General features: G+C 40.5%; 2 protein-coding genes across 2 annotated transcripts; one reads left to right on the top strand and one right to left on the bottom strand.

Moving 5' to 3' along the window:
• Nucleotides 1-2,031: 2,031 nt before the first annotated feature.
• HSBP1L1 (heat shock factor binding protein 1 like 1) lies at nt 2,032-6,584 on the top strand. The gene is made up of 4 exons (XM_075272195.1): nt 2,032-2,116; nt 4,366-4,432; nt 5,360-5,451; nt 6,488-6,584. Exons 1-4 carry the CDS (start codon nt 2,072-2,074, stop codon nt 6,491-6,493), a joined length of 210 nt encoding a protein of 69 aa, XP_075128296.1. The 5' UTR covers nt 2,032-2,071; the 3' UTR covers nt 6,494-6,584.
• Nucleotides 6,585-7,825: 1,241 nt separating this feature from the next.
• On the bottom strand, nt 7,826-15,786 carry TXNL4A (thioredoxin like 4A). The gene is made up of 4 exons (XM_075272194.1): nt 15,534-15,786; nt 12,988-13,160; nt 9,290-9,393; nt 7,826-8,740 (listed from the first exon to the last, which is right to left on the bottom strand). Exons 2-4 carry the CDS (start codon nt 13,138-13,140, stop codon nt 8,569-8,571), a joined length of 429 nt encoding a protein of 142 aa, XP_075128295.1. The 5' UTR covers nt 13,141-13,160; nt 15,534-15,786; the 3' UTR covers nt 7,826-8,568.
• Nucleotides 15,787-16,221: the final 435 nt, after the last annotated feature.

The raw sequence follows: 16,221 nt of genomic DNA, 5'->3' as shown, positions 1-16,221 counted from the left end.
TTCTGCGGGTTGGTACGGTTACGGCGATACCTCATTTATGTTATTTTTTTATGCGATACTAAGTCTGCAGAACAAAAACACATTTGGGGACATAAATCAGTGATTTTTGCATCGCCATCTTCTGAGAGGCGTAACATTTTTGTTTTTCGCTTGACAGTGTTGGTTGAGGGCTTATTTTTTGCGGGACAACCTGTGCATTTTATTGGTACTATTTTGGGGTGCATATGACTTTTTGATCACTTTTTATAGCACATTTTGTAAGGTGAGATGGCGAAAAATCACTACTTCCGGCGGGATTTTTCCGTTATTTTTTACCGCCGTTCACTGTGTACATTAAATATTGTTTCAGTTTTGTTGTACAGGTTGTTACGGACGCGACAATACCAAATATGTATTGTTTTTATTAATTTTTTGTGTTTTTTTTACATAATTCATTTTTTATAGAAAAAAGGGATTTTTGGGACTTTATAACTTTATTAATTGTTTTCAAATACTTTATTTTTTTTTTACACTTTTTTTTTTACTTGTTCTTGTGTCCCTATGGGACACATGGATCAGTGAAGATTGCATCACTGATTCTCTACTCTAGACTGAGACACAGGCTGCAGTGACAGCCTGCACGTGTCTCACTCTAGACACAGGAAGTGAGCTGTGCGGACGGGACAGCTCACTTCCAGAAGACGCCGGGAGCACCAGGTAAGTAAGTGAGTGCTCAGGGCTGTCTGGGGTCACTAACCAGACCCCAGACTACGTATTACAGATACCGGCACCCCCCGATCTCGGTCCGGGGGGTGCCGGCGGGGGGGGGGGAGATCGCGGCACCCTTTGTTTGCGGTGGTCATGTTTGACCATCGCAATCAAAGGGTTAAAACCTCCGATCGGTAAAAGTACCGACCAGAGGTTATGGAAAAGGGTGATAGCTGTCAGTAACAGCTATCACTCAGTTCCGATTCCGCCCGCTCAGCTAGTGAGCAGGCGGAATCACCATGACGTAATATTACTTCATGGTGCGCGAAGTACCTCGCGTCCATGATGTAATAGTACGTCAAAGGTCGCTAAGGGGTTAAGACATTTATCCCATACTGCGAACGGTGTAGCGGCAAAAAAAATAAAAACAGCCAAAAAGCGTTTTTTTCAACACTTTGCTTCCTATAAAAAATTGAATTAAAAGTGATCAAACCATCAGATCTTTCCCCAAATGGTATCAATACAAACGTCATCTTGTCCCGCATAAAAAGAAACCCCAACCAGCTCCATACATGTAAATATGAAAAAGTTACAGGTGTCAGAACATGATGACACAACATTTTTTTTCTATTTTGCAAAGTTTTTCATTTTTTAAAAAGTATCAAAACATTTCAAATACTATATAAATTTGGTATCACCGTGTTCGTAATGACACATAGAACACAGGTAACATGTCATTTGTACCAAACAGTGAACGCTGTAAAAATTAAACCCGTATGAAAATGGTGCAAATGCATTTTTTCTCCAATTGCACCTCATTTTGAAATTTTTTCCAGCTTCCCAGTACATTGCACAGCATATTGAATGATGCCATTACAAAGCACAATTTGTCCCGCAAACAATAAGCCATCATGTGACTCTGTGAACTGAAAAATGAAAAAGTTATGGCTCTTGAAATGTGAGGAGGGAAAAACGAAAATGCGAAACCAAAAAATGGCCTGGTCCTTAAGGGGTTAAACTGTATTTCCTGACTATTGAGGTCGGCATGTGGACAAGCCCTGACACAGTGTTACATTCTCTGACTACACACTCTTCAGGATGCCATTGTATTACTGTCAGCAGCAGCAGGTTACACTGAGGCCTCAGGATTCCCTTGGAAACCCTCACAGGCGGTTAGTCACATTCCACACTGAGCACCAGGTCACAGAATGAGGGCGTGGCCTCACTCCTGCCAGGTGGGGGCGTGTCCCCTGCGCACTCCTCATTGGTGCTGAAGTTTCCATGGCAGTTGCTCGCCTATTGTTCATGTTGTTTGTAGACGCTGCTCACAGCTGATAAGGAAGGGCCGAGCCGGGGTCAGCCAGTGTCACTCAGTGCCCACAGCATGGCTGACAACGACCCCAAGACTCCTCAAGACCTCTCAGAATTTGTAAGTATGTTTATCCTGTGATACAATGCAAAGAGTTTGTTAAACTTTGCATTACTGTAGCAGTGCAGAGGGATTAATACCTAATACTAGGGTATGAGAGTGTATTGTGCTGGTGAATACACACTGTATGTGGTTAGTGATCCAGCTACAGGAGTGGGCTTGTAATCTTGATAATTGTGTGTAATGATGAGATCAGAATATAATCTGTAATAACACTACAGTGTACTATCATTGTACTAACAGACTGCCTAGCTGAACTAATATGGACTGACTACATGTAACACTATACTCACATTACAGTAACATATCAGTGTACTAGAAACATTGTGCAATGACCTTGATGGGACACTGCTTACATTATATTAACATATCAGTATACTGCCATTGTACTAACATACCGCCTATCCGAAAATAGGAAAATAAGGACTGCGCTAGATGTAACACTATGCTCACAAATACAGCAAAATACCAGTGTACTTTTATTGTACTACAACAGTAGGCTCTGGTGACTGCTTGAAAATCGCCAGAAGAAAAAGTCCTGCACTGAGGCCAGTTTCAGTTCTAAAAGAATGGAACCCATTATAGTCTACAGGGTCTGTTGGACTCCATGTATAAGGCCCGGTTCACATCTGCGCATGGGTTTCCATTCAGGGGGCCTCTTGGGGACTCCCTTAACTAAAACCCAATTCGCATAAAAAAGTGGTTACCTTAAGAAACCTGTGGATCCCATAGACTATAATTGGGTCCTAAAAAGAGTGAAAAATGTAGAGCGAAAAGCGCTGCTTGCAGCACTTTTCTCTCTGCATTTTTGATGCGGTGATGGGAACGGAATCCCCATACGAAGACCAGGTGCATACGTGAACAAGGCGTAACTGCTATTTTAGGCCTGGTTCACATCTGCATTCGGAAGTCCACATGGGGACCCCCCCAGACCGGAATACCGAACGCATTGGCAATCCGTGAGTTTATGAAAGCACACGGACCCAATAGACTATAATGGGGTCCGTGTGCTTTCCGCACGGAACATGCGGACACAAAAGTACTTCATGATCTACTTTCCTGTTTGCATGAATCGTGTGGATACCGCACAGAAAACACACGGACCCCATTATAGTCTATGGGGTCCGTGTGCTTTCACTGCTCACCACTTGTCAATGCGTTTGGTATACCGTTCGGGGGAGGTTCCCATACAGACTTCCCGAACGGATTACCGAACGCAGATGTGAACCAGGCCTAAGCAGCCTGCCTCTCTGTTATTTTGGTCCTCAGACGGATCAGAACAACGTAGACACAGCATTAGTGCGGACCTAGCATAACCTTATGGCCGCACTATACCATGACCACCTTCACCTGACAGTTTTCAATTAGTTTATATTCCTAATACACATAGTGATGTCATAGTAGTGGTATAAAATAGGGATTTGTACACGGTGATGTCACACTAAATAATAGTGAATGATGTCACTATGACTCAAAGTGGCTAAAAGTAATATCCATGGAATATTGGGATATTGCAGGAGTCAGTAGTATTTGCCATAATCTCAAGTACAAAATGATCAAAGGGGAGAAGTCATTTATTGTAAATAGATCCAAAATACAGGGCTCATTCTATTTTTATTTATTTTTTTAAATATATACAGAGTGGTGTTTTTCTGGTCATTTGATCAAGATCATTTTTACAATTGGAGGCTGTATTAGGCTGGGTTCACACAATGCTCTCTTCCACAAGCACTCTCATAAAACGCATGTGTACAATACTTGCTGGGGATCATTATCCCAGCAACCAGACAGCGCAGTGTGCAGTTGTCTCTCTCCATGTATGATATCCGATTTGGCAGGAGAGTATACCTGGACAACTCCCCTAGAAGTGCACTGGACAACACACTAACACAAATTGCTATTTGCAAGGTACTTAATATATGAAGATTTGTTCCTGAGTGTTTTTTGTTTTTTTTTTTTGTGCCTGCCACTGATCCTCGGCCACAAATAATTCTGCACCTCTGTAAGTGGCACTATCTGTACTTGGCATATTTAATTGACATGAACAGGGGCCGACTCCAAATGAACACAGATAGTAAGTTGGACCATTAGGCATGTGTATATAAAAGACTACAAAATATCATCACATCTACATAGCCTATAATTTTGTGTTAAGAAGAATGTCCTGCTGTAAGATAAGCTTTATGGTAACATACATATATATATATATATATATATATATATATATTTTTTTTTTTTTTACCTTTCAGGCTGAGAGCCTTTTGAAAAACCTCCAGGATCGATTCCAGACAATGTCAGATCAACTAACACAGAGAAATATCCTTTTTTGGAATATGTTGTATTTTTTTACTGTTGCTATATCCAATACAACATTGACATCCCTAAACCACTGGATATATACTGAAGTTTTTTCTCACTTTTTCTTCCTTTTGTTGCACTTTTTAATGGATTCATGTTTTGTCTGGAGGTCCCTTCGACCTGTTTTAATTTGATGGAATAAACAAGATTTTATACTTACCTCAGTGTTGCGGATCCATACTAAGTTCGTATTGTTGCATATACTGAAGTTTATCTGTATTCTGAACAATGAGATGCTTTATCCCTGCACATGCTGTAGGTGAATTACCTACCAGTAACCTCAGAGGTGAATCCATTTACATGAATAGTCACCGTGCCCATACCCAAAACATGCCTGCTCTAGCTTGTCTGATATCCCTGACACCAGGATACTTTGTCAAACCAGCCTTAGACCTCATCTGGTACTTGCAGTTGATCTTGACTATGTTTTCAATCGGTGATATCTCTGGAAATAATTTAGATAGCACTGCAGCCTTAGTGTCAGATGAAACAAGAGAATCTTTTCTTTCATATGACACGAAGCGTTTGTATGTTTTATAATGTCTGAGATATAACTGTTTGAAGTGACCCTTCCTCTACCCCTCATTTTGTTTACATGTTACACCGCCCTGTACTCTACATACAGCTCTCAATACAGCAACAAGGGGAAGAGTTAAAAAAAAAAAAAATGCTGACTGTCACAGAAATTATCCAAAATTTGTTGATAAAGTATATTACAAAATTTATCAATGACGCATACTACCAGAAAATCAAAAGTTGCCCGAAGGTTTAGTTACACTTTAAATATTTGACCTATTTAATATATTTTCCTTTCTCAGTTTATCTTTGATGTGTATTATAAATTACAATCTATGCATTGTCATGTTATTTTCCTGAACATCTTACTGGACGATATGGGTTCTAATATCGAAAAACTACAGAAGGACGTCAATGACCTTATGACTCAAGCAGGCGTAGAAAACACAGAAGAAGTAGCGGTAACTATCTTTTATATCTTGTAAAATAATGTGCTGGATCCTAGATTCCCACAACCCTACCTCCTAGTGACATACTATCCCATACTGTAATCGGTAGATAACTTTGATGGTAGGAGTTCTGCTCCCGAAGTTTAGCTTGGTAAATCTGGTGAGCACACGGGCCGAGTTTCACAGGTGAAACTCTGTAGTGTGAATCTAGTGTCAGACTAGATTCACATCAGTGCCAGAGTCCGCCAACAGAGAAAACAAGTCCGTCCTGGTGTTCAAATCCCGCCATGAGCAAAAAAAACCATCTGCAAGGAGTTTGTATGTTCTCCCCGTGTTTGCATGGATTTCCATCCCATATTCCAAAAAAGACATACTGATAGGGAAAAATGTACATTGTGAGCTCTATGTGGGGCTCACAATCTACATTTTAAAAAAAAAAGAAAAAAAAAACAAAAAACAAGTCCTGCATGGACTTTAGTCTATGGGGTCCGCGGGTATCTGGTGTTTTAGTGGACACGCTGTCCATCATTTGGGTCTCCTGGTGGAACCCAAACAATAGAGAGCCCAGTGAAAGTGTAAACCTAGCTTCAGTCTTCTCCTGAACCTGTGTGATGGACACACAGTTACACCTGCACTTGTGTTTTTGTCACATTACCAGGGTTCACAGTTGGAACCCCCACAAATCAGCTGATTGAAGCAGCAGCCACTTCATAGGTCTTATAGCATCACGTTCACCACTCCACATAGCATGTATGCAGCTGAGTCCAAGAGAATGGGGTTGTGGTACCATGCACAGCCGCTATACAGTGTACAACATTGTGCTTGCCAAGTAGTGAATTAGTTTTATCAGCTCACATTTATTAAGGTATTACACAGAACAAATACACCAAATGCATGTTCAGGTCATCAATATCTTAGTCTTGGGAAAAATCACTTTAAAAAGAATCTTCAAACCGAACAAAATGCTGTAATTCAAATGAACTGCATTGAGATTTGGCTTGTCATTAAAACTAAATTAACTTATAATTGTCTTTCTTTTTTTTCCTAGCATTGACTCAGATCAGAAGAATTCCTATAATATATTTTTTTATTGTGTTTAATAGAGTTTTATACTACTTTATTTTGTAATGAATGCTATTTCACCAATATGTTCTATATAGATATCATCAGTATGTTTTCAACTATTACTCATGTTTTATTCCTCCTCACTTTTATGAGCTGTTACTAATTGAAAGGGGACTCTTGTTCTTGATGTGGAAAACCAGATGTGTTTTATTTATGACTCACTAGGTGGCACTATTGTTACAGAACTGAAATTAAATCTATATAATGCTGTGAAAAAGTTTTGAGTGGGTATGGGAAAATGCTGCTAAGAAGGAATGCTTTCAAAAATTGAAGTGTTAACTATTAATATTTTTCTTGCTAAAGTGAATAAGCAAAATAAAAATCTATAGCAAATCAATATTTGGTGTGACCACCTTTTTCCGTCAAAACAACATCAATTCTTTTTGGCACGCATGTACACTGTTTTTGAAGGAACTCTGCAAGAGAGACTGTTAAAAGCATGTTAACAGTACTGACCACCGATCTTCTTCTGTAGAAGTCCATGGATCTATGCAGCATACATCCGTACTATGGCCATTGACTGCATTCAGGTCATAATTCAGCTGTTTGATGGGATCTGATCCTGACACAGCAACTTTGGCTGCAAATAGTGTCACACAACCAAACATTATTTCATTAATTTAGGTGAATGAAGTTGTATTTAGAGCCAGGGGATGCTGCAACCTCAAGTTTTTGTTGCAAAAAAATAAACTCAAACATTGCTTAATTTATTTTGCAACTACAAATTGTGGTCACAAGACCCCTCTAGGTCAACTGCATTTACTTACATTAGTAAAGGAGTTGTAGGCTATATGAAATAGACCAAAGTCATTGTGTAGCTCTAGCTTAAATACATAATAGAATATAAAGACAGTCTTAATGTAGTCTTTGATCCTTGCTTGACAAAGAAAACTACCCTGTTTCCCCGAAAATAAGGCATGTTCTTATAATTAATTATCTAACAAAATATATGACCTTTCTTATTTTCGGGGGACGTTTTATGCAGCGGCTGGAGCAGGGAACAAAGCGGGGAACAATTAGCGGAGTGTCGGCATGACTGCCGGTTGTATGTGATCCAGAAGGTGAGGGGGGGGGGGGGGGGTGTCTTATTTTCGGGGAAACAGGGTAGTATACAATTGCTTTGCAAGCACTGTGTGTTATCCTGGTGAAAAGAAAGATCATTTAATAGAATTGCAGTATAATGTTGGGGACTGGCAGGAATGTTGTAAGAAACCACAACGGATATGTTTGCAGTTTGCACTACTTTATTGAGCGCAACCTATGTCATGATCTGGACTTAATCTTGAACTCAATAACTACTGATTTCTTCAACATCTTACACCTATAGTGTTCCAATATCTACAGTACTTGAATTCAGGATTAGAGGGGATATCCAGTTTCTAATATTGGTGGCCTATCCTTAGGCTAGGTCATTCATATTAGATCATCAAGGGTTTGACAGCCAAGATCCCTTTTGCTAGGTTAACTTCAATGTAGCAGCGCTGCAATGCCAAAACCCACAGCTACAAATTGTACAGCTAGTGAGCATGTAAACATTACTTGGAGCTGTGCTCTCCTTGAAAATTAGATCTGTACTGTCTCAGTTGTTAGACCCTCACAGATCTAATATTGAAGACCTATCCTAAGGATAAGCCATTACTATTAGAAAGTGGATGACCTCTTTAAACTCTGAATCTAGATGTAGCTCTAAGCATCTGAAATGAGAATTGTATGACCATATAACAGACATGTTTTCTGAAACAAAACCTACAAATGTCCGATTTATTCAACACAATAAAAGGATAAAGGATGTTTAACATAAATACAATGTTTAAGGCTTGAGCTCTCAGATTAGGAAGCTTGTAAAGCTCATAATGTTGTCAAAAGGTACAAACAGTAGAATTGCTCACTCCTTCTGAACTCATAAGTCGATGATGTCATGACAGTTCTTACTATCCAAGTTGACCTTGGCATAATAAAAATACATGGATATAAAAAGCACCATATGAACAAGCTGGAACCGCCTCAGTATCTGTACTTGGTGGAATAGTCCTTAGGAGATACCACTAGACCTCTGCCCTTTCTGGCACCTCTATACACAGTTTCCACAATATCAATCATCTCCTGTTTGTCTTCCATGGCCCAGTTTATCTTGTTGTTGTTACCGGTGCCTAAATCAATCATAATGTGCTTGTTCCTGTTGTGAGGACATAAAATAAATGCTATATTAATCTTGAGCAACAAACAGCCATTCTGCAGACACATTCAGGCTAACAGGCAAAAAGCGGCTGTTACAAGTGGAGGGCACCAGTTATGTTTACTGTACATTGGCTATGTATCTAAAGCGCAACTAAATTTTCAAACAACTCTTCTACGTTTTATAGTGTCCCTTCCACACCCAATTTCCTCTTCATTACACACACAAGCCATACACAGTTAGAAGCAGCATACAGCTTTTAATAGAAAGGCAAGGGAAAAATAAGCGAAATGCAGAATCACACAGAAAGAAGCAATAATGTGCTAATAAAGTATACTATAAACTTTATTAATGACACAAACAACCAGAATTATAAGTTTGATTATGTTTTAAGGGTTTATGGCAATGAAGATGAAAACAGAAATCGTTGGGACAAATAGAAAAAGGAAGGAGACGAGAAGGATATTTTTCTGTAGTGACAATTAATTAAGATTCTTCATTACCCACTTTGCTATGAGACAGGAAAATAAATGAACCTATAAAACTCACCGGAAGAAGAACATGACTGTACAGGGATCGTATAACTCGTACATTTTATTAAAATCGGGTACTTCTGTTATATCCACCAGATATATCACAGCAAAATTCTTCACCTGCAGAGAAGTGTAAGATAAAAGAAATGTTAGCATTTAAGGTATAAGGAAAGCACAAATATAGAGCAATATAGACTTAAATGGCTTGAGTGGGCCGGGTGTCCGATGACAATTTAATGATCTATCCTAAAAATTGGTCATTGATTTTGGGTCATGGACAACCTCATTTACAGAGCTATAGGATATACAGTAGTTCACAGCTTTATGGCCAAGTATGTTTACAACCCTTTCAGTGAGATCTCCTGTTTCGACCTAACTCACTGCTACAACAGGTACATAACATCAAACATGAGCAAGTACCAGCACAATTCTGAGATGACCATGTGCAAAGTGCCCTGATAGAACAATAAACCTAATGCCACATCACTATGACCTATTAATGATTGTGCAAAAATATGCTGCTTGCTGAACTAACTTTCTATGAAATATGTCCAAATGTTAAGCATGATGAGATAATAAATGGAAATTGGACTGCGAGTTCCATCCTTGACTGTGGAATATGTTGGCACTCGATTTGTGTGTTATATGTGTGATTTCAACTTTTCAGCAACAGATAGGTGAATGCCCAGTTCTTGTGTTTGGCTGCTGCGGTCACCTGACAACATCAAGGACTGGTAATAGTGGGATCAGGCTTCCACCAATGGAATGGAAGTAACTCTAATAAGTGAGGGTTTGTTATTTTTACTATTATTATTTAAACTATTACCAGCATGTAGTCTAAATCTCCTCCTCCCCCGCCTCACTTCTAACTTGCTTCCTTTACCAAAAATGTATATTTACACTGATCGCTGGATTGGTCATGTGACCGTTCCACTGGCTACGCAGTGTCACTTCCTTCAGGGGTGCCAGCTCCTCTTCTTCTTTGACTGCAAGAGGAGAAGGATACGGCCTCCCACACCTGCGCAATAAAGCCAGATTGCTGGCTCTATTGTGCAGGCATCAGCAGACATCAAGAGGAGAAGGAGCCAACTGCACAGAAGGTAGTGATCTCCCGTGCCCAGAAGATCCAGACTGGAAGACAGCCAAGTATGATGGGGTGGGCTGGGTTAGTTAGTTGGAAGGGCTAGTAGTAGATGGGCTAGCTAGGAAAACGGAGGGAGTGAGATGGGGAAATAGTGTGAGTCAGCTCTGAGTGAAGAGCAATGAATCATGGTAGTTGTAGGATAAGCAAACAAGGTACATCACATAAACAAATGCAGAAGATGCCAGGAGCTCCCAGAAAAAGACAAAAATCACTCAAAACACTGCTAAAAGTATATCGGTGTACTTTTAACCCATTAATATACTAAGACCTTTTTTTTTAATAAATATTTTTTTTGTTCAGAAAACTCCTCCCTAGCAACCTGGTAACTGAGCTGTTGCCATGGAAAATCTGTACACATTTGTATTGCCAGTATGTAGAGCTGTAGCATTTGCCAAAGGGGGTGTGATCACTGCATTTATAACTAGTGATATGTCCATTTTTCGAGAACTGCAATCTTAGTAGCATGTGAAAGTTAGGTTGTATAAAACCTGAGATACCGCCACTTGAAGTGATCATCCTCCTTTGGCAAATACTACAACTCTACATACTGGCAACAAAAATGTGTACAGATTTCCCCTAGCAACAGCTCAGTTAGAGTAGGGGTCCCCAACCACCGGTCTGCAGACCAGGACATTGGAGTTTCTTTTTACTGGTCCGCAGGGCAGGGCGGCAGACTGGCCTCAGTCTTAGCTGGATACTTTGCGCTAGGCCACATTGCTATGGTAACGTGTAAACTATCAGGTAGTGCGGTGTCCTGTAGCTGCTAAAGACACTGCATTACCTGATAGTTTACAAGTTGCCATAGCAACATGGCCTAGTGCAACGTATCCAGAGTCAGTGCCTAGCGATTCGCCATGTCCGCTCAGATGCTCATTTCATGCCCGCCTGCCTCACAGAGCATTCCAGTGGCGAGCCCTCCCATCTACATGGTGGAACCCGCCTATAACCCTGCCCTCCTATGACCAAAGACCCGCCGGGCCATGGAAAAATGGTCTTGCTTGAAGCCAATCCCTGGTACAAAAAAAAGTTGGGGACCACTCAGTAGTTAGATGATTGGTAGTGAGAATTTTAGAATCAGTTTTTTATAAAAATAAGCAAAAAATACATTAAAAAAATGTAACCCTCTACCCCACTTTAAAGAGGTTGCTTCACAATTCAAGATTCTGTTAGAAAATGTAAAACATAATTACATATAGGTTTTTAGTTGTGACTACAAAAAAAAGTGTGGACACAGCCCAACTCACATAGTCCGTTAATGTCCAGAATCCAAGGTCCTACTCCATTGCACGGATCTCCACCCTTCGGTGAAGGACAATGTACAAAAGGAAAAAGAGCCAGAAATAGAAATCCAGCAGTCCACAAGTGTTCCAATAAATTTGTTAAAACTTAACTTTTTTTTGTTCCCATACAAAAAATAGGCACATCGCTCAAAAATCAGAGGAGTTCATCACTTCAGCTTTGTATGGGAACAATAAAAGTTAAGTTTAACTAATTTATTGGAACACTCATCACATTCGTTATGTTTTTTCCTGCTTATCACTACTATGTGTGTACTCTTCAGACAGAAGGATACTGTCCGTGGTGACCTCCATGCGGGAGAACAAATCCCATCCCATGTATGGGACTTGGCAGCACTGTAAGTGACCGTCTGCTTCACCCCAAGTGTGAGAAGGAGCGCTATCGCAGGTCCTTCCTTCCAACCGCGACCAGGCTGTATAATCTACATCAGACCAAGCGAAGATCACTTCGCACAGAGAACTAATGATTATGAGGTCTTCCTCTTTCTCTTCCGTTTTTCCTTAGCTACTATGGACTCCTAGTATATCTTCTCCTCTCAGCTTATGTGTGTCTACTTCTGTAATATTACTGTGTATTATCCTGTATCTGTATTACTATGCTGCTGTAACATGCTGAAATTTCCCCAATGTGGGACTATTAAAGGATTATCTTATCTCTTCGTATTTTTTAAAATGATGAATTAAACATGTAGTTTTATACAGAAGAAGAGTGTTGCAGACCTTTTCCTTTTTTTGATACTTCTCCAAGCCGAATAGCCTTGAGGTCCAAAGGCATGGTCTAGCACCTCGAAAAAACTTGAAACCCTACGAACGTGGTAAGCTACAGCCTACTATTTTTTCTCTTTATTGTTTATTGGAACACTCCTGGACTGCTGGATTTTTATTTTTGGCTCTTTTTCCTTGTGTCTACATACTACTGTTATCAATTATTATGGTGCTCCCTAGTGTTCGGTGATTCCCTCTTAGAACATCCAGCTAGCTAGTCTATTCATGGCAGCAAAGTTGTCGCTTCTAGTGTGATGGTTTGGACTGCCTGAACTGCACAATATCGGGAATCACTTGACTGCTCACATAAAAGGATAGTCTGAGAGGAAATCAAGAAAATACCAGGATGTGCCATAACCACGATGTAATGGCATTATCTTTATACTGTATACCAGTTGAAAAATTGTTATGCTTTGCATCAGAGTATATTAATATTTAATTTCCTCATATACAGTTGATGGCTTAATATACAGTAGCCCAGCAGTTACTGTATATCCTCATACTGACCTTCTCAGCTATGCAGTACAAAACTTCATCCATCTTCATACATGTTGGATCCCAGTCATGACCAAAGCGGATAACCAGCACACGGTCTTCCTCAGAAAGGATGGCCTGGTCAACTTGCCAACCATTGTGTAAATGTGGGAGCATATAAGACATCCTGACAAGTTTATTTTATCCTTACAAGAGAAATACAATGAAGTATTAAGAACACAAACTTCAGAAACACTGTCAGAAAAACACTAGTTTGTACAGTTGCAATACAGAATAAAAATGTTTTCTGGGGTTATTAATTAATGACCTATCCTGAGGAACATCGGCGGGGATCTAGGGGGGTCTGACACTGGTCAGCTGGTTGAAGTCTGTAATGATAGGGCTAGTTCACACGTAGTTTTTTGGTCCGAATTTTGATGTGGAAAGTCACATCAGAATCTGTACTAAAATGCGCCTGCCACGGCTAGCTGCCACTGTGGCTGCTTTCCTCTCTGGATTAGGCCCAAATCAATGAGCCTAGTCCGGAGAGATTGTCTTGACACTGAAACCGTGTCAAGATAGGGCAGGTCGCTTCTTTTTCCCGTGAGCGGTAAAATACTGCTCGCAAAAAAAGGAAATGACCGGCTCCCATTGAATTCAATGGGAGACAGTTTTTTTACATGGATTTTGATGCAGAATTCGCGTCAAAATCTGGACCAAAAAACTACGTGTGAACTGCAGCCTATTCACAGAAAATCAACCATAGAGTCATACAGTGCACTGGGGCCGTGCATGATATCATAGCTCAGTCCATTCACTCGTATGTTACATCACATGGCCTGTGAAGAGCAAAGCAATGTTGAGGGACTGCCAGTGCTACTTAAAAGAATTGACAAGGGCCAGAAAACTGCCAAAGGCTAAGGCACCATGTAGTGGGCCATTGCAAAAAAAAAAAAAATGCTCCGGGAAAAATGGATTGCGGCTTTTCCCACAGCGCTTTTCACAGAAAGTCCGCAGAGGTTTCCTATGCGGTCTCTGTTTCCGTTATACATATAGGGAAAACCACGTTTCATAGGGATAATTGATATGCTGCCATTTCCAAAACTGCAGTGTGTCTGCAGCATATTTTTTTCTGCAATGTACGGATGGGATTTGCCACGTGGGACCCTGGCCGTAAGGCTAAGGCCCCACGTTGTGGAAATGCATAGCATTTTTATTGCAGATTTTGCTGTGGTTATTTGAGCCAAAGCCAGAAGAGGTTTGAAAAAGCATGGAAAATATAAAGGACGGACTTAGATGTTTACTTTCTGTTTAATCAACTCCCTGACTATGGCTCAATAAACCTCAAAAAAAAATCTGCAAATCTCCACAAGGTAGGGCCCTAGCCTAAATGTTACTTTCCTGATGTCATGTTCTGTGTAGTGGTTTCTCCCCAATTAGAACATGCACGGGTATAATGGGGGTGTTTGTAAATAGTGGTCGGCCAGTCGAGCATTTGTCTAAGGTCACATGCACAAAACAGTAGTTGCTTTCAGTACATTGTCTGCAAATTCGGAGATTACATGGACCCATTTTATTTTCAGCAGTCCCATACACGTTTGTCGTTTTTACAGATCAGTGTCTAGCCCATAGAAACCATGCTCAAAATACGAGGCAGGTCCTATTTCTGTCTGTATTTGCAGAACAGCCTCACTCACCAATATAAGTTTATGGGATCATACAAATGCTTTGTGGACCTGAGATTATGGATGATTGATAAAATGTGGACATGTTTTTTTTTTTTTTTTTGCAGAATACGGATTCTTTTTTGTTGTGAGTAAAAACCGCTACAATCGTGTGCATAAAACTTAACAGTTATTGAAGGTGTATGACTAATATAACTATAGCAACCATATCCCAATACAAGGCAGAGAACATGAGCATGCTGTAGTCAATTTTATTTTATTTTTTATAATATTTGGCGTAAAGGTTGTAGAATTTAGAAGATATCTAGTAATGACAAATTGTTCACTACGGTACATGGTTGTCTAAAGTCCATAATCTATTGTACTATAAAGGGCATACACAAGTGAAATGGGGGTCCCTGGGTATAGAGTGATTTATAAAAGTTTGACATCTATTAAAATTACACATCTGCAAAAATGACAATAAGACTAAATTCACATCTACATCAGGCCGCTTGTTGTTCTGGTCCTCTGACATTGTAGAACAACAGATGGAAGCTACAACAGAATACACATATGGAGCCCGATGGACGCCACTCACTATAATGGGATCCATTGGATGTCCGTTGTTTTTAAACTAGCCAGGACTAGCCAGAAGATAAGTGATATCACCATGGGCCTTTCTATATAAGGGGCAAACAAAAACAAGTTGCCCATAGGAAGTCACACAACTGCAGCCACATATTACAACAGGTACCAAGACTGGCCAAGGAGGCCACAATCCCCTGGACACAAGTGATCGCCATAGGCTCCGAGAGAACCAGGCGAACAGTCACAGTGGCAGCCACGCAGCAGGCAGGAAAGGATTCTCAGAGGACAGGCGGGAATAGAGAAACAGCCATTATAGTCACTCACCACACAGAGAGAAACACGGAACACTACAGCCACCGATAACTCTGCTGTCCTCCACTACACATGCACTGCAACCGATCGACCCTCATTCATGCACAGGAACCTCCTAGAGATCTCCACGCCTGAAGCCTATCTCGCCATGTTTACTAAGGGAAATGTTAAACAGGAATCAGCAATAAAACCTATATCGTCTCAGAGCTGTTGTCAATTATAGCAGTTCTCTCGATTCCAACATTTGAAAATTCAGTGTAGATGTAACTAGTAAGAAGAATGATAAGCTATACCCCAAACAAAGATGGCGGCAGAAATCTCCGGCGTAAAGTCTGCGCTGCTGAACTATGCGAGTGACGTCACATACGTGGCCCCGCCCCTCTCGCGATGTAGATGCCGTGTACAGTACTAATAGAGTGCAGTAATACGAGCGGAACCTTCCAGTCTGTTGTATTATCGTGGTTGCCATTAACCCTATGTGTTCTGCTATTTTATTCAGGCTTATATACTAGTTTGGCAATGTACTGCACTGGTGAGGACTGGGGTGTAGATTCCTAGCAACTGCAAACACATGTACTAAAGGTTTAGTGAAGCCCAGCGTGAACATGGTGTGTACAGAGAGCTAGAGCTAGTGTGCCAGGGCAGAGGGGGTAGATTGTAGAACCCAGGGGCTGGCACTGCGCATGCGCAGTGCAAGTTT

Source organism: Leptodactylus fuscus, chromosome 4, assembly GCF_031893055.1.
Source record: "Leptodactylus fuscus isolate aLepFus1 chromosome 4, aLepFus1.hap2, whole genome shotgun sequence".
In the NCBI taxonomy this organism is placed as follows: domain Eukaryota; kingdom Metazoa; phylum Chordata; class Amphibia; order Anura; family Leptodactylidae; genus Leptodactylus; species Leptodactylus fuscus.
Note: the sequence above shows the minus strand (reverse complement) of the source record. Positions and strands in the feature narration are given on the sequence as shown.

Bases quoted from the DNA above. Each gene is read 5' to 3' on its own strand.
- HSBP1L1 (XM_075272195.1), top strand. From the start codon at position 2,072: ATGGCTGACAACGACCCCAAGACTCCTCAAGACCTCTCAGAATTT. The intron at 2,117-4,365 runs GTAAGTATGTTT...TTTACCTTTCAG, and splicing joins CTCAAGACCTCTCAGAATTT to GCTGAGAGCCTTTTGAAAAA. The intron at 4,433-5,359 runs ATATCCTTTTTT...TGAACATCTTAC, and splicing joins AGATCAACTAACACAGAGAA to TGGACGATATGGGTTCTAAT.
- TXNL4A (XM_075272194.1), bottom strand. From the start codon at position 13,140: ATGTCTTATATGCTCCCACATTTACACAATGGTTGGCAAGTTGACCAG. The intron at 9,394-12,987 runs GTCAGTATGAGG...ACTTCTCTGCAG, and splicing joins TGTACTGCATAGCTGAGAAG to GTGAAGAATTTTGCTGTGAT. The intron at 8,741-9,289 runs GTGAGTTTTATA...TCCTCACAACAG, and splicing joins ACAGTCATGTTCTTCTTCCG to GAACAAGCACATTATGATTG.